We start from the raw sequence: 20,232 nt of genomic DNA on the forward strand, positions 1-20,232 counted from the left end.
GTCTTGCTTGCTGAATCCTGAGATGGTGAATGGCTCAATCTCCTGGCCGGGATTTGGCAGCCATTTTCTGCCTTGATAGGCAGCATTTTGTGTTTTTAAACACATACAAAACGGGGCTTATGATGTTCCATATCCGTAAGCCTTTTTAATATTGTGAGGCAGGTCTAACGGCTAACAGCCCCCCTCACCAGCCACAGCAGCCCCTCACCCTTCACACTGCATCCCATCTTGAGAGTATTATTGTGTTTTCACCTTTATCAATGTTGTGGGGAAAAAAATGCACAAATTGTATATGGGGTGTATTCACTACCCCAAGTACTTTGATAAACAAAGACAGTGTTTCATAACTCCCACAGCCCATTTTTGCAGCCTTTTGCAGAAGGTGGAATATTTGTTTAGATTCTTCCTCCACTTCCTGAATATTGAGCAATTTCCTCCTATTCTTTAGTGGAAGGCCATAGGGTGAGCTTTCTGAGAAAAGCCGGGGCGTCTCCCTCTCCAGAGGATGTTACAAGGCTTCTCTGGGGAAAAAAACATTCTGTTGTTTTAGGGGAGCAAAAAATTAAAAACAGCCTAGCAAGATCCATTCATTGCTTATTAGATGTCTCATCCTAATGGTTGCATTGGTTTAGACTGTGTAATCCGCCTTGAGTCTCAGTAAGAAAGGCAGACTATAACTCACTTAAGTAAGGTAAACGTAACTATAGCTTTCTGGGGATTTGGCATTCTGCCCCAAAACAAAAAGGTGAAGCCCAGGGAGGAACCTGATCCGGGAATATGGATTAAGTGGGCAGAAAAGACACTAGTGTGGTTTTTCAAAACGGATAGCTGGAGGCGGAGAATGAAGGCTCGGCTTGCGATGCTTGAGATCAGCTGACTGACTTCCGCGTAAGCAACTCTGACGTTCTTTCCTGGAAAATCAGACGAGAAGCGCTACAGGGAAGTGCGCTGAGAACTCCCTCCCGGGTGAAGAAATTCTGCAAACTGCATTCACTGAATAGGGTGCCTCCTCTAATTTTGTAATCTGTAATCATTTTTGAGCGGCTTCTGTTGCATTTCGGCCGAGCATCACAGCAGGGACCCGCTTCCCCTTTCTCAGATTGCTGCACACACCCCTTCACGGAGAGGAAGGGATCGGGACCCCCGCTTCCCGTTTTCTAGGACAGTCAGCACTCAGGCGGGGGGAGCGCTGCAAAGAACTCCTCCCGGCCCAGGTTTCAACCGCCCCCTCCCAGGACAGCCTCGGTGCTGGAGGGAGTCGCCGGCTCAACGACCAGAGGCGCCGCCGGCGAGGAGAAGCGGTCTGCACGCCGATCCGGTTTCTCCTGCCGTGGGAACGGGGCGAGCAGCGCTCGGAGCAGGAGGCTCGGCTAGCCACTCCGCCGATAGGAAAAAAAGCGCCCCGCGGTTGCCGGGAGGATCGCCCGGGCCAAAACGAAAGTTTTGGAGCTCTGCGACCTGCGAACTGAGATAAGCAATTTGCGCTGCAAGCAGAGCTCTTTTTTGAATTGGTGGGTATTTCGCCCCCACTTCCATTTATGGTAGTTTGATTATTGAGGAAGGGCGGGGGCGGCGTTATTGTGTAGCATTTATTCCCTCTGCAGGGGCTTCGGCGGTGGTGGCTCGCTTCGTCCGCTGCAAACTTGACAAAGAATTCTGAAAGGGGGGAGCAAATATTCTTCTCCAGTTGCGCGGGGGCGGCTGCGCGTTCGCGCAACGCCGAGCCTTGCAAAGTAGAGTCTTACTCCTCCCCTTTCATTGGCCGTGGAGGTCGCCTAGGGATTCCTGCAGATCCCCCCCCCCCAGCCCCCGGTTAGGATGTGCTATCTCTTTAATACAGGGGGGCTTTTCTGCAACATTGAGCAATGCACTTGCACAATGCGCCTGAGCGTTGAACTATAGCAGAACTTCCTTCCAAAATAGACTTTTGGTTTGGCAAAATCTTCGACTGAAAAAAACCCTCACGTTTTTCCCCGCCCCAGCGAACAAAGGGTTAATTTTAAAGGGGCTTCCATTTTGTTTGTGTGGTGGTTCCTACGGTACCACCAAGGATAAGAGACCACCTGCTCCAGGAAGTGGAAGGAAAATAAAGTACTGGATTGAACAATAACATCAGTATTTATAAATGCCTTCACTTGGCAAACTACAGTGCAATTACTTTTTGTAAATCTATGGATATGGTCCCTTACACTTGATAGGAACCAATCAGTAAACACAAGTATGTAACACACGTGTACATTTGGAAAGCCCCGGAAAGCCGAGTGAAGAGCCAAGCCACAAGTGACGCCTGACACAGGTTGGCCACTTGTCAGCTTCCCTCAGGTTTTGATGGGAAATGTAGGCATCCTGGTCTTGCAGCAGTAATGGAGAGCCAAGCTGTAAAGCCAGGACGCCTACATTTCCCATCAAAACGAGGGAAGCTGACAAGTGTCCAACCTGTGTAAGGCATCATTTGTAGCTTGGCTCACAGTCTGAACCCAGTGGGTAAATCGGCGCTGCTTGTTCCTCCAGAGGCAGAAGAGCCTCCAATCCGATTAGCGGGCAGCTGGCGTATCTGAAAAACTTGCTTGCCGTTCAACCCCGAATTGGGTAAGCTAACGCCGTGCATGAGCAGCGGGCGTTTCAAAAACCTGGCTATGAGCTTCGGCGGCCATTTTTTTCTTTTGCTCATTTCGATGCTGTTTCTTCTTTCCAGTATCTCTACAATCAACCACATAATATTACAGCAAACACAAAAGCTTTCAACTACGGGCATTTCTTTTTATACTAAGCAAAAGCACTCTCAGTAAATCACGCAGCAGCGTGTTCAAAGTCTCCGTTTCCATGTCATCAGGATAAAGGTGCTTCCCATTGAGATTCTATGTACAGTACGGTTCCGAAGTCTTTCTTAAAGGGGAACCGTACTTTAAAAACTTTCACGTCATATTATTCAAACAGTAATCCCCCCATATACCTTTTCCACATAATACAATGTACATCACAAAATACACAACAACTAAGGGGTTTAGTTGCCCCATAGCAAAAAATTAGCCAATCACAAAATGGAATCAATAGCAATGCAATTCAAAATAACGAATGGTTACTCTCGGTCCCAATTTATAAATATTTATAATCCATAGAAAATTATGTGCTCTGTAGAAAATATTACTCTTTTAAAACCACCAATAGGAAAATATATAGGGGGTGGATATATATATATAGGGGATTCATTTAATTTCATAGGGAGACAGAGAAGGACTCATAAAAATGCTGAAACATCAATCTCATTATTAAAGCCATTGGGAATTAAAATCCTAAGCCTGAAAATTTCGTGGCATTTCCTGCTGGCTTTATCACTTCCACAGCAGTAAATTTAAGTTCCTTCTCAGCTTTCTACCCCACAGTGCAAGGGTCTTTTGTCCCCCAGAGTATGTTTGCTTTTGAAAACCCAACCCTGGAGATTTGGGGTCAGTAACAATTCCCAACAAGCGTGTTCCAGGCATGAGATGTTAGTTAACAAGTTGGAAGGGGTGGGAAGCAGGAAGCGTATCTGAGCTTGGTGTCCAGAGGCATGACAGCAGCTACTCACTAACCATCACTGTTGAGTAGACATGGGCACGATCCAAAAAAAATTAATGATCAAGCTGATCATGGGTTGACGCCAGCAACGATCCCGAATTAACGACCTGCACCGAATATCTCCCGTTCCCGATCTCTGGATCATGGAGGCCAAAGTGGGGCATGCTGGTATTCCCAGCTATGTGGGAAAGTGGGTGGTGGTGGCTGCCGGTGGGCATGGGGAGGCAGCAACGAGCTTGGCCATCAGAGCTGCCTATCAGGGTTTGCAGGGATGAGATTGGAGTGCCCATGGCTACAGAACACCCCCTCCCCCCTCCCTCCCCTGGGTGTCTTCTCCCAACTTGTGACTTTTTTGCTGCTCCGTGGTTGGAAGGAAGCCCTGCTGATCAAGGAAAGCTGGGCTTCTGTTCTGGTTTCCAGGGCGACAGAAGGAGGGCAAACAGAGCTCAGGCATTCCCCTGGTTCCGTTGCCAGGGGAATAGCTTGCTGGCACCTGAGTGCCTGGATCCCTGAACTGAGCCTGGATGCCTTGATCCAGGTCCCTCCCAATCACTGGATTGTTGGCCGTGGCTGATCACGATCCGCCGGGTCTCGATCACGCAATCGCCATTATCATGGGTTTTTTTCGTTCATAATGCGGATTGTGCCCATCTCTACTGTTGAGTCATTGTCTCTACTTCCTTGTAGGTATGGCTATTTGGAGGACGGCAGGTGCCTGGGTGTGAGTCAAATCACAAGGGCCAAAGGACTCTTGGCCTGTTGGCTTGCAGCCTGTGGCCCAGCCCTCTGGAAGTTATCCCTGCCCTGGACGCCATGTGGAGAAGTGGTGGGCAAGCAATGCTGCATCAACATCTGGTGCAGTAGGGCAGGGAGAGCCACCCAGAGGAGACGGCTGGGATCTCTGGGTTATTGCTCTGGAAGGAAGGAGGGCGAGTACGCACCATTCTGAATGTTTTTCACGGTGTGACAGACGAGTTGTCGTCTCCCTGTGTTCCTACTCAGATCCAGGTGAGAGGTGGGCCTGAATTTGTGCATAGGGATAACGACAGTGCGTAATACCATGGGTGGGGGTGGGGGAGAGGAGATAAAAACAGAAGAATTAAACGGTGGGAGGATAGAGGTACGAAGGCACGGCAAGTTGCTTGATCCCATGATTGGTTGCGCGGCAGCGGCCAGGAGCTCTGACTTGGTTGTACTGAGTTTGCTGCCATTTTTTCAGCAGTTTTTTTTTTTTAAAGAATACTCTCACCAAAGGCAAGAGTCTTCCCAGGAGATCATTCAGATGTTTGGGGGTGGGCTCCTTCAATATGCTGAGTATGCCCAGTTATACGTTTAGCTGATTAAGCCCCCCAGAAGATGCGGCTGCCCCCTGAGAGCCAAGCTACAAGTGACGCCTAACACAGGTTGGACACTTGTCAGCTTCCCTCAAGTTTTGATGGGAAATGTAGGCACCCTGGTCTTGCAGCTGTAATGGAGAGCCAAGCTGTAAAACCAGGACGCCTACATTTCCCATCAGAACTTGAGGTAAGCTGACAAGTGTCCAACCTGTGTAAGGCGTCACTTGTAGCTTGGCTCTGTGTCCAGTGCCTGGTTGAGAGGACTAGAGAGAATGAACAGCCATCATAAAGAGTTTTCTTGGTTTCCTACTTGCTTCAGGATTCAATTCAGAGACCACGTTCTTCCCTTGAAAGGCCTTCACAACCTGCCTATCCGAAGGACCATTTTCTCCCCTTTACACTTCATGAATAAATGCTTGGTGAGGATGCCCTTCAGCACCCGTTCTGGTGTTTTCTCTGTAGCTACCAAGCAGCTTTGGAATGAGCTTTCTTCCGAGGAGCGAATGCTGTCCTGGTGCTGGCTTTTGGAGTTGTAAAAATGGATCTCTTAGAGCTCTCCCTCATTTTATGAACTTATTTGTGACTGAGTTGTTACTGTATAGGAGGTTTGGCAGATTAATAGATGATTTTGTAATCTGAGTGGTTGTTACCACCTTTAAAGGTGGCTTCAGACATGAAAGTTCGATTTAGCTGTGATGGCCCATAAATCTGTACTTCAGAGGTCATCTGCTCATCCTGTGGCAGTAAGTTCCACATGATAATTACTCTTTGAGTGAGAAACCGTTCCTTTTGCCTAACCTCAGTCTATTGCTCATCAACTTCATTGGGTGCCCCAGAGCTTTAGAGTTATAGGAGAGGGAGAAAAAGTTCTCCACCCGCTTTCTCTGCTCCAGATCCTGAACAATTTATAAATGTCTGCAGGTGCCAGTTCTGCTTTCTGACTCACTGAAGGGTTGTCCTGTCAATCTTCACCTGTCCAGGAACCGGCAAGAGATTTCTCGCTCTTGGGAACGAGTCAGGAGAGATCCCGTGTCAGTGGATGTTGGTGCAAGGACCCAGCTGAAAGATGAAGCACCTTTGGGCGTGCCCTTTGCTCCTGGTAGCTTTTCTGCTGGGGGGCTGCTCTGGTGAGTATCTAGAAGGGGCTACGCTCCCTCCTTTCCAGGGGAAGGAGATCAGGATTTTTACCCGGCCCAATTGCCTGTGGAGCGTTTGTGCAATACAGTAAGAGAAGGTTGAATTGGGGCTCCCCATTCAGATGAGGCTAAAGTTGGTTTCCTCTTCCTTCTATTCCCAGTCCATGGCCAGAGAGAGAGGATTTCTTTGTAGTACGGCAGTTTGGAGATTCTTCTCTTCTTGTCTCACGACCGTGATTCTGCTGCTGCCTGGGCTTTAGGGGCCAACCAGGATGTAGATAGGGTGAAGACGGCTGCTCTGAAATTTATTTCTCAGGATTATGAGGCTCTTGTGTTTCTTCTAGCCAAAGAGAATATTGGCACTTAGAGGAAGACACTTTGCTTCTTAGTACATGGCAGCCAAGGATCAAGACGTGGGAGAAAAACAATTCTTCCTTGTATTCGGCATTTCCACTCTTGCAGGTGGCAAAACCACAAACTGTTGTGGAAAATGCAGCCTGCTCCATGCTAGAATTGAAAATGAAAGTCAGGCAGAACAGGGGGTCTAAAGCTTATTTTTGGGGTACCAAGATACGTACACTTCAGCGCCTTATTCAGGCTGGACCTGCCGTTGTGGGTGTTGAAAAAGGAACCAGTCTTAGCCTTTGTTCTGGGAGGGATTCTCCTGGATCAGTTGTCATTCAGTCGACTATCCTTCTACTTTTGTAGTGTGCAGTAGGGGCGATGGTAAAGGCATTGGGGGGGGGAATCCCCATGTATATGTTTTTGCTTTGAGTAACCAGGAAGCCATTTAATCAATGCGCAAGCCAGGCCAGCAGAGATGGGAGCACTTGGTGTCCCTCGGATTTCTTTTACGGACATTCTCGTAGGCTGCTCGGGGCATTTTAAGATGGGGAAAGGGGACGTCCTCTTGTCTGCATGGAGTAGGTAGAGGGCTCGCAAGTGATGTTGGGGTGTGGCTGCAGGCCCCTTAATTCTGCCTCTCTACTTCTTGCAGGTTCTTCCTGGCACTCCCTGCGCTATTTCAGCACAATTATATCGGAGCCTGACCGGGATGTGTCTGATTTCATTGCTATGGGATACGTGGATGATCAGCTTGTTGGTCACTATGACCGCAGCCGGAAGAGGATAGTCCCTCAGACATCCTGGGGGAAGAAGATGGAAAAGGGTGAACCACAAATCTATGGCAAGATCTCCCAGAGAATAAAAAATAATGAGTTTGGGATGAAGGAAGACCTGAGGAACCTGCAGAATCTCTACAATCAAAGCAGAGGTAGGGTGGGAAACCTATGGCCCTCTCCGTATGCCTCCTTCCCAAGGGCAGAACATGGGCAGAGGGAACATCCTGGGAGAGAAGCTTTGTTTTTTCTCCACAGTTCACCTGCCCCCCTCCCAATGTGAGTTTGGCAGCCCCGCTGGATCAGACCAAACTGCTATCCAGTCCAGCCTCTGGTTTTCCCCTCAATATTTGCCCTCAATAGGCCCACAGTCCAGCCTCTGGTTTTTCCCTCAACTATTTTCCCTCAATAGGCCCACAGGCAGGCGGCAGGGCAATCCAAGAGGTGTACTGCCACCTCCCTTTTGTGCCTGGAGGCAAAAACATGAGGCTGTGTCCCCTTCCCCCCCCCTGCACCCGCCAAAGGCAGATGGGCTGTTTTTGTACTCTTGCTTAATTAGCACCGGATAATTTCAAATTCTGCAAGAGAAGAATGTGCACGTTTCCTGGTGAATCTACTTCACACTCCAAAATCACTTATCGTGTCCATATTAGAGCCCTTTGTTCAGGCATTGTTTCCTCTATAGCTACAGTTTGTGGTAGTGATTAAGAGCAGCAGGACTCTAATCTGGAGAGCCAGGTTGGATTCCCCACTCCTCCACTTGAAGCCAGCTGGGTGACCTTGAGTCAGGGTCACAACTTCTAGGTGCTCTCTCAGCCCCACCCACCTCACAGGGTGATTATTGTTGTGGGGACAATCATAACATACTTTGTAAGCAAGATTACTCTTTTTGGGAATGCACGGCCAGCCACTGCTTCATACTCCACGTATGCCACAATATTGGCAATTTCAGAAAGGACCATACTGTCATTCATTCTGTTGATGTCATTGTTAATAGTATTATCATGTACATGACATGTGTCCCAAGAATGTCCATGTGAATGTACAGCTGCTGCGCGGTCTTCTTCACACCTTGGACAAAAATTTACTGTTGCCCAGCCTACCTAGTGCGAGACGATTTGCACCCGTTAAGGCATGGAAGCAACACACCATGTCATGGCAGAACACCCCATCCTGGAATTAAAAAAATTATGCAACATGAATAAATGGAATCTGGATATGTGGCTTCCCACATAAATCCAACGGCGAACTTAGCACAATCTCATTGCAAAAATCTTAATAACCAGAACTACCTAAGCTCATGAAAGATTTTTCCTTTATTATTTTATTTGGAGCTGCCAGCCTCCATAGTAGGGAACAGTAAGTGAGGTTGCTGTGTGCCCGCCGATGAGGCCAGACAATACAGTCTTGATTACTTGTGGGCAATGCAAAACAATTCTTGTGTTGAATATAAATTACAGCTGACTGCAAGACGCTTGATAAGCACACACAATGACAAACATAACATTTTTCGGTGCTCCCCCTGTGACCAATTGAGGAACAGTTCTTACGGGAATGGATTGGGCATGCGTCAAATAAAGATGCACGATGGGATATCATTCGCGCATCTTGGAGGAACGCCAAGAGAACCTGTGCCACCACGCACACATTTGACTAAGGTGCTGCAAGGCTGGCGAGTGTGCAGGGCAGACCCGTGTAAGTACGTTCACGTGTCATTCACGTGAAATTCGTATTGTGTGGTTTGAGTCAGCGATAGGGCAGCGGTTAGAGCAGAGGGTGTGTAGACTGACACTGCTCCACCTCTGATATCTTCACCTCGTGGGTCTCTTTCAGGGTTGTACATCATGCAGCGCATGATATCCTGTGAATTGAGCAAGGACGGGCACAAAAAAGGGTTTTACCAGTTTAGCTACAATGGGGAGGACTATCTCAACTTTGACCAGGAGACGCTCACCTGGACGGCAGCCATTGTGCCAGCTCTGGTGACCAAGAGGGAGTGGGATGCTGATGTGGCTTTTTGCCAACTCCTCAAGTTTTTCCTGGAGGAAGAATGCATCAGTTGGCTGCAGAAGTTCCTGGACTACGGGCAGGAGTCTCTGCTGTGGAGAGGTAAGATTGGCGAAAGGTTGTAATCATCTCATAATGTCACCCCTCCCTGCATGAACATCCAGGACTCGTCAACAGGTGGGGTAGAAGGAGGCGGCAGAATTGTGGGCTGTAATATATCAAACTGCAGGTGTGTGGAGGGGGTCATGTTTTTGACTGCTCCCGTACACTAAAAAACTTTCTAAAAGTAGAGAGTTTGTTCAGCCCAGAGAGGGCTGGACTAGAACATTTCTTCCAGATATGCTGATTTTGTACTTGTAGGGTGATTTATCTCTAAAACAAAACAAAGCATTTAAAAAATAGTGTCTAACAACGTGTAGTCTGAAGCGATACAGTCCCTGCTTCCCTCTCGGGAGCCTACCATCTGATTCATTCTAATGTAGGGGTAGATCCAACTTGGGAGCAAGGCAGAAACACAGAAGACATTATACAGCAAAGTTTCTCATGTGCTAGAACAGATCAGCCTGCAGGTTGAGGGGAGATGCATGTGTGAATGCTCACCCCTGATGGATATAGATTTGAAGAAAAGGATTTTATATATTACTTTTATATATCGCTTATATGCCTTGCACTTTTTTCCTACGCTCAGGAGCCAATGTAGTATTTGTAATGCAACCTGTAAGAATATGACACTTGAAACAAGAAGATCAAGAGAAGTATGCTGAAACTCTGCAAGAACTGAGAACTAATAATATACTGCTTGTAGAGCTGCACTTATAAAATATTATGCATATGTTATATTATTCTATAAGATTCCAATAGGAATCAGTACCAGAGAGCCTTTTGTAGAAAACTGATTTGATGCAGCAAGCTGGTTTTGGCCACCTGTGGCCGTATCTTCCTTAAGGCTGAGAAGGAACTGGGGGAAAGGGCACAGAGGAAAAAAACATCCGTTACCAACAGACTTCAGTTATCAGAGGGTACCAAGGCTGCCAGATTGAGACTCATTGGCGCTATTGAAAGTATTATGCCCAGAAGAAAGTAGGTGAGAGGTTAGAAGGTGTCCTTCCAAATTGAGGGCAAGATAAAGGGGTTGCAGGATTTGGAGTTCCCCCAAGTAGAAGAGCCAACCCAGAATTGCATCTTCAAATCAGAACTGACCCTAGATACTTTACGAGCCAATAAGATAACAAATATTAGAATATTGTAATATTGTTATGATTATCTGAAAGTATTAATTGCTCTACGCTTCTATTGTAATTGGGATGAGCCTTTACACACAAGGAGACCGTCTACTTCTGTGTAAGAAAAAGGGCTCATCCACCAGGTAAATAAAACCATCTGTTTTGCTTCAATTCAAGAAGGACTCCTGGATTTTATTTTAATTTTTATTGTGGTTGGTCGGAAAAGGGAGAACGAACCACAAAGGTGCAAAATTTTGCACATAACACCCCCTTTACTGGAAAAAATCCATCACATCTGCACATGGATAATTTCCATCTGCTTTAAATGAAAACCATTCCTCTCATCACCAACACTGAGCTCATAAGTTCTCCTACATTTTCCCAAACCCTTGGTGAGTCTAAAGGATCCTCTTGTCCAACTAAACTGCCTGTCACTTACTAAGTTGTAGGAGAGAAAAAGAATAATTGCCAGGGGAAAGGCAGAAATGAGGGGCGGGAGGACCATCAAAGTATTAAAGAGAATTGGGGAGGTTCCAAGTATTTTATCCTTGAGGCTGCCCAGAGGTTGTCGCCTTACGAATTGTAAAAAATTCTGGCATTATGAGCAGAATATTTTTCCCTGAGTAAAACTGAGACCTTTTTTTCCAAAGGACCCTGCGGCAAAATCTTTCGGAGTGATTTTTGTCTTGACAGGAAGCAGTATGTAATAATATATACCTCTGAGCATGTGCAGACGCCTCCCTCTTTGAAGGATATCCTGACTTCCTATGGAAAGTAAATCCCCAAACCCATAATTTTTTTTTCTTGGCCTATCTCATCTTGAGCAATTGGGTGGGAGGGGAGCCATACTGCCTAGTAGCGCATCAGAGTTCCCTGGTGCGAAAAACTAGGAGTTCTGTGGTCTCAGAGCTATGAAGTTGAACACAAAACAAAATGGGAGTCAAGAGAAGAATCTGGAAAATGACAAGTCTAGAACAGTGAAAAAGCAAATCCTGGCCCGCTCCCTGAAATAAAGAACCAATATTGGTCTACATTACTGGTCTAACTTCAGTTTGTGATTATCAGTTATAATGGGACACAAACTAATTCAGCCATGGAGGCCTGGTGAGATTCTTCCCAAACCCTGGATGTTCTCACTGGACTAGTTCCAGAGTAACAAAGTTTTGTCTTTAAGTATTATTGAAGGAATTGTTGGAGAATTATCTCTTCAGGATTTTTCATTGCTTGGTGAGGCTCCATGTATGGAATATCAAGTCTCCAAAACAAGGGGTGGGACTAGATGGCCACAGGGATCCCTTTCTGGTATCTATTACGTGAGCCAACAGAAAGATTCTGTCTTAACATGAACCACTATTGCCACTTTCTCAGAACCTCCAACAGTGCGAGTGACACTCAAGGCATCCTTTGATGGCCTGGAAACCCTCGTCTGTCGTGCCCATGGCTTCCACCCCAAAGAGATCTTTGCCACTTGGAGGAAGGATGGGGAGGTCTTGGAGCAGGAGACCTTTCGTGGGGGTGTCGTCCCCAACTCGGACGGGACTTACCACACCTGGCTGAGCATCAAGATCCACCCCGAGGACAGGTTCCGCTATCGGTGCCGCGTGGAACATGACGGCCTACCGGAGCCTTTGGATGTGGCCTGGGAGGAGCCTGGTGAGAGACCAAAAGGGAAGGGGGGGGAGAAGGTCTGGGGGTGGCAACTTCTAGGAAATGAATTTTCACCCAGGGTGGAAAAGATCTGAAGGAAAATCCTCCTCAACAGTTTCCTAAGCTGACAATAGTTTCAGGTGGCTACCCGAGTTTGTCTGCAGTAGAACAGCAAGAACTGAGTCCAGTAGCATCTTCAGGGTATGAGACTTTGAGGGTCAGAGCTCCCTTCATCAGATACAAGTAAGAATGGCAATCCCTGAGTCTTTATATCCTCCCAATGCTTGTGAGAGAGGATTATCATCCAGTATGGGCTGGAGGTCATTAATGATGCTGTGAACTTGTTTGAGTTGACAGCTGTATGTAACCATAGAGCCCTCTTTCACAGGCATTGGGGGGGGGGCAAATATTTTCTTGCCCACAGATAGCCCCCTAACCTCAAACAACTTTGCAAACAGAATCATGTTCTTCCTTATCCAAACATCGACACTGGGACCGGGGACTACAGTAAACCAAGATGCCAATTCTGTCCCCATATGCACTCCAACAACGCCATTACTGGACCTAACAACACCAATTATATCATCTCAGCTTTATCCACTTGTTCATCATCCAATGTTATGTATGTTATCAAGTGTCAGCAATGCCCTTTCAAACTCTACATTAGACAAACTGGTAAATGATCATAGATCTGACATTAAAAACCACAACACACAAAAACCAGTCCAAGAACATTTTAATCTTCCAGTACATTCCATTGCTGACCTGAAAGTGGCAGTCCTCAAACATCTAGAGGAGTTAGTCATGTTAATCTGTGGTAGCAAAATAGTAAAGAGTCCAGTAGCACCTTTAAGACCAACCAACTTTATTGTAGCTTGTTGAGAGTCACAGCTCTGTCAGATGCATGGAGTCCTCAAACAGAGAAGCTTCAAGAGAAGATTAAATGTGAGTTCGCTAAGCTTGAATTCATTCACAAATTCAGAACAACGGAGCATCCCTCCCTGCTCTGGCAGAGGGTGGGGGGCTGAATAGAGACATAGGATTCTTATCTCACTACAGATGCTAATTTCTGCTCTAATCAGGCTTCATTGTACCTTTGAATCCTGAAACCATCAGTGCAACGCCCAGAAGGACATTGTATGTGCCAGAGGAGGTGATGTAGACCTGTCTGGATAGGGGAGTAGGCAAAGCAAGCTTGGCAGGGCAAGGGCCCACCTCCAGCAGAAGAGGAGCAAAAAGAAAAACTCGTTTAAGGGCACTAAACGTCTCTTAAAAGACACAGTCTTTGAATACTTCCTCATAAGCCCACAGTGCCTCTTCTTGGCCTCCCAAAATGGAAACATAGTGGAACCATTTTAGACAACACTTTTTCTCACCTTTCACGATTTCAGAAGTGGAGGAGTCCATTCTTTTGAGAGCCATAATGTGTATGAAAAGGCCTGTACACGATTTCCCGCGATTTACGGGTTTCTACTCAGCTCCTCCCCCTTCCCCAATTATGATCACCTAGTTCCGTGGCCGGCCCACCTTTTCAGACACATACAGGCCTCTCACAAAACTGGGGAGATTATTTGGGACTTACTGCAGTCATTTTTCCTCTTTCCCCCTTTTCAGTCTCATCCAAGACGGGGCTCATTGCTGGAGTCCTTATGGGGGTCGTGGCTTCCATCCTCTTCGTGGCTGGGATCATTTGCCTCCTCCGTAAGTAAATGCTTTTGCTCACGTGTCTCTCTTTCCGTGGGAGATTTCCATGAAGAATATGCTGATGTCAACAGCTTGTTGGCAGTATCAGGCCTTCCCGCTCCCTCCACCCCCGGAAAAACCCTCAACCCCCCCCCCCCACCGTATCAAGTCCATTGTCTTCAAAGCAGAGTCCTCCACTTCTGTGGGTGAAATTATTCCCTAAGGATAACCTTCGAAATCTAGATCACATTTTGGTCTCACCCTTCTTCCAAATCGCGCAGAACAGAATACATTGCCCCCCTCTTCTCCATAATATCCTCACAACAAAGCAAGAGATGCTGAGAGATGTTGGCTGACCCAAGATCACTTCATAGCTGAGTAGAGGTTTGATCTCCTCAGTTCTAGTCTGACTCTCCAAGACTGTGTTTGTCAGGAAGGTTTGAGAGTTCCTCTCTTCCCTCAGCCAATCCTGTTGGGAATAATAATAATAATAATAAATAATAATATATATATATAGAGAGAGAGAGAGATCTGGCAGTAGAAACCACCCAACTATGGATGAAGAATACAACAGTAGTTCCCATTGTCATCGGGGCATGGAACTATTTCAAAAAGCTTCACAACTTATATGAAAAAAACTGCAGCTTTCTGATATAACACCTACAGAACTGCAAAAGATGCCGTTACTTGGAACAGCGTATATATTACACCGATACCTGGCTCATACTTAGGTCTCTGGTGGAAACCTGTATCAGCTCAGCAAGGCCAATCAATAATAACATGTGGTCTTTATTTATTATTGATTGTACTGTGTGAAATTCAAATAATGATAATAATAACATTCAATTTATATTCTGCCCTTCATGATAACTTAACGCCCACTCACAGCAGTTTACGAAGTACGTTATTATCCCCACAACAAACACCTTGTGTGGTGGGTGGGGCTGAAAGAGCTCTGAGCTGTGACTGACCCAAGGTCACCCAGCTGGCTTCAAGTGGAGGAGTGGGGAATCAAACCCAGTTCTCCAGATTAGAGTCCCATACTCTTAATCTCTACACCAAACTGGCTCTCTAAATAGAGCCATAAATCTGACTTTTGCCATCAGGAGAGCCTTTCTGCTCTCTCCCCCTGGCAACCGTCAACATGATCTCTGGTTGCCAACTCTTGCGCTAGCTTCTGTAGTTCTGCATTCAGCTGTAAATGGATGAATTTGCTGATTTTAGTGGCACTTCATGCTTACCTCTTTGGTGGGGACAACATGGCCTGCTCACATCTGTGTATCTAGCAGCTGTTCAAGGCCGGAATGGGCTGGACTAGTTTTTCCTAGTCTGTTAGCAGCTGGAGATCTTATTCTGTCTACAGCTGTCTAAGACATGGAAGAACCTGTGCTGTTTCTCTCCAGGGGTGGCAGGGAGGTCTTTTCCCCAGAGAGAGTGCTCAGTTTGGAGCAAAACACACACGCTGAGCAACCCTCCTTTGCTCTGCTACCAAAAGTCTGCTGGGAACGTTCCAGGCCCTTCTGCCCTGGAGGAAGAGAAAAGAGGAGCAGCTCCCAGGGAGGGTTTGGGGCCTGAAATTTTTACCTCAACACGAGATGGAAGATCTCTGAGGGTCTCGTCTGGTTCTGACTCTCTGAATCTGTCCTGCAGGGAAAAGGCGAAGCAGCTACCAGGCGGCCCGTAAAGCACCTCCAAGTGAGTGACTCACTTTGCTTTTGAAGTATCCATCCACACAGGGGTGGGGGGCAGAGTGAAAAGATGGTCCTTTTATCTTTTTGGATAAATTCATGGTAATCCTAAAGAGGTTCCAAATATTTTACTAGCACATTCTTGGAAGTAAGGGCATTGTATAGATGAAGTTGACGAGGTCTGAGGGGAAAAAAATTATCGAATGGGGAGTTTATCTGGAAACTGTGTGTAATTTGTGATATTAGGGAGGGAAAGATCCCATTGACCATCTAAGAAACTTATCCAGAGCTGGGGGGTCTTGAAGGGCTGGATTTCTTGGCTCGGGAGGCACGTGGCACATAATAGTGAAGGGTCTCAAGTGCAGAGATAGCAAGTCCTGGCTTGGATGAAGCCAGAAGTGGGTGTGGACCCAAAAGGGTCTATGGAGGCTCTTTTCTGGGATTAGCAGTACCTGAGAAATTCTAGGCCTTCCCCCCCACCTTATTTGGCTGCTTCACATAGACTCCAGGCTGAGGGGAAGGGCAGCAATTGAATGTACTATGAATTTGGCGGAAAGCACTGATGACCTCTTTTATGGCGTTTCCCACAGTGCATTTGGAGGGGTCCGTCCAGAGCTTCGTATCTGGCATGACTAGGAAAGCAGAAGGGTGGCCTAGTGGTTCCCGTGGCCCTTTCTTATGTGCCACTTTGGGGTCAGGAAGGAATTTCCCTTCAGGCCGGATTGGCCTTCCTTGGGGCACAGAGCAGGGGGAGAGATGGCTGTGAATTTCCTGCATAGTGCAGAGGATTGGACTAGATGAGCCTTGGGGTCCTTTCCAGTTCTCTGTTTCTATGATTCCAAGCTCTTCTGTTTTGTGTCTGGATAAACTGTGCAAGCGTGGTAAGTCAGCATGGAATAGCCCAATCTTGACAGAGGCAGAACTTGGAAAGGTAAGCTGGATTGGCCCTGGTCAGAAACTAGGCGGGGAACAACTTGGGGGAGACCAAGGCCACTCCACAGAGGCAGGCGATGGCAAACTACCTCTGATACTCACTTGCCTTACAAACTCCAGCAGAGGTTGCCGTAAGTCAGACTGGATAGCGCGCGCGCACACACACACACACACACACACACACACACACACACACACACACACACACACACACACACACACACACACACACACACACACACACACACACATGTATAAACGACCTACTCGGAAATGATGGGGAAAGGGCTTGCCTGTGAAAATGGTGAGGAAAGGCCCTGGGAAGAGCAAAACTCCTCTCCTGGAAGCCACACAACATTCTTGACTCTCTTTTCTCCCTGCTGCAGTAAACGACCAGGAGGCCTGAGAATCTGCCCAAGGTAAGTGTGAGGAGCAGCTGGGTAAATATTCAAAAAGCTGGGGACAGACTCTGTAGGAAATAAACCCCGATTCGAAAGAGCTTCTGCTCCCTTCCTTCAGGGAGGGGATGTGGTAGATCGGTAGAGCTTCAGCTTTGCATGCAGAAGGTCCCAGGTTCAATCCCCGGCGTCTCCAGTTAAAAGGATCTGGTGGTAGATGACGTGAAAGTCTCCTTCCTGAGCCCCTAGAGAGCTGCTGACAGTCTGAGTAGACAGTATTGACAGCGAGGGCCTGATGGTCTGATCAAGGGTAAAAAAGCTTCACGTGATGATGGAAGTTATGGAGTCTGAGGGAAGGGACTCTTGGATCAGTTCCTCCAGTTCCCCATTCAGCCATCTTGGATCCCATCCGAATTCATGGAGGCTCCCCGTTCTCTCAGGTTCAGGAAGAGACTTCTCTTCTGGGTCAAACTGGTGCTCCTGTCCGTGTCGGCTCACCTGCGAGTGGCCTGGCTCACTTTTCTGAGTCATCCTGCAGAGGCAGTTGCTGCAAAGTGCCTCTCAGCACAGCACCTGCTCTATGTTTGTGGCCTGATTTGCGCACATCTTGAGCTGCATGGCACAAGAGGGAAATGGCTGCTTGGGTGGCCTTTCTTTGAGAAGGTGTGGGACCAGGTGACCTTGGTTTTCGCATCTGACCCTTTGTTTCCCACGCCCCTGCCCCACAATTGACAGTTCCATGAAATTGGCTTCACTTTTCTTTCCTTTTTTCCCCTTTCTGTAGATGTGAGAAGAGGCAAAAGGGAATCCCCAATAATCTCCTCCAGAGCTCCAGCTAGACGTCAGAACTGTTTGCTACTCAACCTAGTCCTGTCTCCACTTCGCAGAGAGGCTTGGCTGAGAGAGGGTGGGTGCTGATGGGGTTGGTGATGCCTTTCGGCCGGTGGTCCTTTTTTTGCCAATGAACTTGCGTCAGTTCTTTGCAGCTGAAAAGATGATTCATGGGTTAACAGTAGGGTTTCTGGTAAGTTTTTCATATTGACTGCACTTGTTTTTGACTTCCGTTGTAGTCTGTCTGTTACTACTTTGGCCACACTGGATGATAAGCTATTTGGTTGAATGGATGTGATGTCCTAGAATGTTCAGGATCATTCTACCTTCTCAAGGTGAACATGTCAGTAAAGTGGCCAGCACAACTTCTATATGAGGAAGTGCTTAATTTGGGAAACAGAAGATCTTGAATCTGTGGGGTGGGTGGGGAGCTGTTGGTGGATGAAGAGTTGCTCAGGAAATAAAAAGCCTTAGGGTTTGAAGCTGAAGGAGAAGTGAGCCTAGAGGGAAGAAGGCTGAAGGAAGCTGAATGGACTGACGTGGCCCTGATGAAATCTGAGGTAGAAACATAGAGGCTACTTCCAAGGGTGAATCTCAGCCACTGGTCTGCCTCTGGGAAGAATTTGGTATTGGCTGCAACTTGATTTGCCAGAGCCAAGGCCAAGTTCTTACATTTGTCCATCTGGGCTGGGAAAGGGTAGAGATGGAAGGTCGTGAAACAGGTGCTACCTTTCTCCCTAGGCACAGCGAGGCAAGTCCATATTGGTGGCAGACTTCTTCCTTCATTCCCACCAGGCTCCTCAAGTGAGTGGATGGGGTGGGGGAGTGGGTATCTTTTTATTCCCCAATCCAGAGTGCAGGAAAGGAGAGGAAATCTGCCTCTTCCTCACCATTTTGGCATTTTTCTTCAGCATGGCTGTCTTCTAGTATTGGAGCTCAGCTGGCAGAAAAAATGCTTCGAACTGTGGAACAGGGCAAGTAAAAGTGTGGGAGGACCGAGGGATTCGATCCCCCCCCCACTTACCTCTTCCGTTTTGTTAAAAGCAAAACAGAGCTGACCCCCAGTTGTTTCCCAGGCCTGCCAGGTCCCTCAAAGCTGCTATTTGATCAGACCAGTCTTTGGAGAGGTTTCTCCTTGTTGCACCTTCCTTCAGGCACACGTAACATGGTCCTCCACAGCCAGAGTTTGTGCTTCCTCTGAGATCGTACCAATGTTACTGAACAGCAGGCCAGGGAAAGTATGAAGGATCCCCGCTTCCCTTCAGTGTCATAAACTGTAAGATCCAGAGGAGTTGGTCGTGTTAGTCTGCAGTAGCAAAAGAGCAAAGAGTCCAGTAGCACCTTTAAGACTAACCAACTTTACTGTAGCATAAGTTTTCGAGGACCACAGCTCTCTTCGTCAGATGCATAAACTGTAAGGCGACTGTTTCTTCCAAACGCCTCTTTTTCTGAGACTGTTGGTGGCAGTGTCACATTTTCTAAAAGTGTTATTGTAAGTTGACTTGTGATTTAATTTTCTATAGTGTTTTAATTGTTTTTTTACAATTTGTAAACCGCTATGATTAAATTTCTTCAAATAAATCAATATTTTAAAATACCAGACACCTCAGACAATTAATAACCAGTTCTCTTGGAAAGAGAGCGTTCTCAAAAGCTCTCTGATTGCTTGCATTCAGTCCTCTCTCTCTCTCTCTGTGTGTGTGTGTTTGTTTTTTAGAGGGGTAAGCATTTGCCTTTATTCCTACCTAGAGATGAGCACAAAATGGGGAAAAAATGAAACGAGCATTTCGTGTTCCATTGCATTCCACAAACCATGAACTTTCCCGAAATTGTCCCATTTTGTGAAATGATTCATTAGTTTCGTGATTCGTCAGAACCCAGGGCACTTCAATGGCCTCCTTCATACCAGAGATGCCAAACTCACAGGAGACCTCTTGTTGGGTGAAGGGTAGGTGGAGGAGAGCCTGCTGCTCACCCAACAAGCCAGCAAGAACAAATGCTCTAAATAAGAATATAAGCAAGGAAAATTAAAGAAAAAAAAGGTAGACCTCAGTCAAGCTAGGCCCCAGAGCCAGGCAATGCCCTGAGACTGGGGTCGGGTGGGGTGGAGGAAAGAAGGCACCCTCGCCCAACGACCTTCCCAGCAAGGCCAAGAGCTGAAAATAAGAAAGAGGCTTTTCAGTCTCTTTTAAAGCAGCAGCAAATCCAGCCAAAAGCTCCCAAGTCTACTCTCTCACTGCAAATCCCAGCAACAAGTCCTCTCTCTCCTTCTGTCTACTGGAACTGAAAAGCTGTGCCTTATATAAGAAATGCTCACATAGAGCAGAACAGGAGGTCTCTGGTTGGCAGACAGGCCTGCCTAACAGGGTTTGGAGGGATGAGATTGGTGTTCCTATGGCTACAGAAGGCCCATCTCATTTGCCTAGGGGATTAACCCCCCTGCTTGCTGTATAGGGCAGAATGGAAGCTCTCCAGTTGGCAGGGAGAGCTGGCTATCAAGGTTATGTGGGCTAAGATTGGGGTTTCTAATGGCAACAAAAGGTCTGCAGACATTCTGGGCCTATGTTGCCTAGGGAATCAATGGATCAGTGCCAGCCTGTATGGCATCGTGAATCACAAATCAAATGAATTGGCCCCAGAAGTCGTGAATTTCGTGAAAACCGTGGCCCCACG

At 47.1% G+C, this 20,232-nt stretch overlaps 1 protein-coding gene and 1 pseudogene across 1 annotated transcript; both read left to right on the forward strand.

Moving 5' to 3' along the window:
* Window positions 1-20,232, forward strand: part of LOC129327910 (zinc finger protein 91-like) — a 224,141-nt pseudogene that overhangs the window by 71,301 nt on the left and 132,608 nt on the right.
* Window positions 955-19,110, forward strand: LOC129327211 (major histocompatibility complex class I-related gene protein-like). Its single transcript, XM_054975701.1, has 10 exons — window positions 955-1,511; window positions 4,246-4,566; window positions 5,876-6,022; window positions 7,029-7,304; window positions 8,983-9,258; window positions 11,748-12,032; window positions 13,641-13,727; window positions 15,360-15,404; window positions 16,717-16,749; window positions 17,513-19,110. Exons 3-9 carry the CDS (start codon window positions 5,962-5,964, stop codon window positions 16,734-16,736), a joined length of 1,050 nt encoding a protein of 349 aa, XP_054831676.1. The 5' UTR covers window positions 955-1,511; window positions 4,246-4,566; window positions 5,876-5,961; the 3' UTR covers window positions 16,737-16,749; window positions 17,513-19,110.

This window comes from Eublepharis macularius, chromosome 4, assembly GCF_028583425.1.
Source record: "Eublepharis macularius isolate TG4126 chromosome 4, MPM_Emac_v1.0, whole genome shotgun sequence".
In the NCBI taxonomy this organism is placed as follows: domain Eukaryota; kingdom Metazoa; phylum Chordata; class Lepidosauria; order Squamata; family Eublepharidae; genus Eublepharis; species Eublepharis macularius.

Excerpts from the sequence above, each read along its gene's own strand:
- LOC129327211 (XM_054975701.1), top strand. The coding sequence starts at position 5,962 with ATGAAGCACCTTTGGGCGTGCCCTTTGCTCCTGGTAGCTTTTCTGCTG. Across the intron at positions 12,033-13,640 it reads TGTGGCCTGGGAGGAGCCTG|TCTCATCCAAGACGGGGCTC; the intron begins GTGAGAGACCAA and ends CCCCCTTTTCAG. Across the intron at positions 15,405-16,716 it reads GGCCCGTAAAGCACCTCCAA|TAAACGACCAGGAGGCCTGA; the intron begins GTGAGTGACTCA and ends TCCCTGCTGCAG.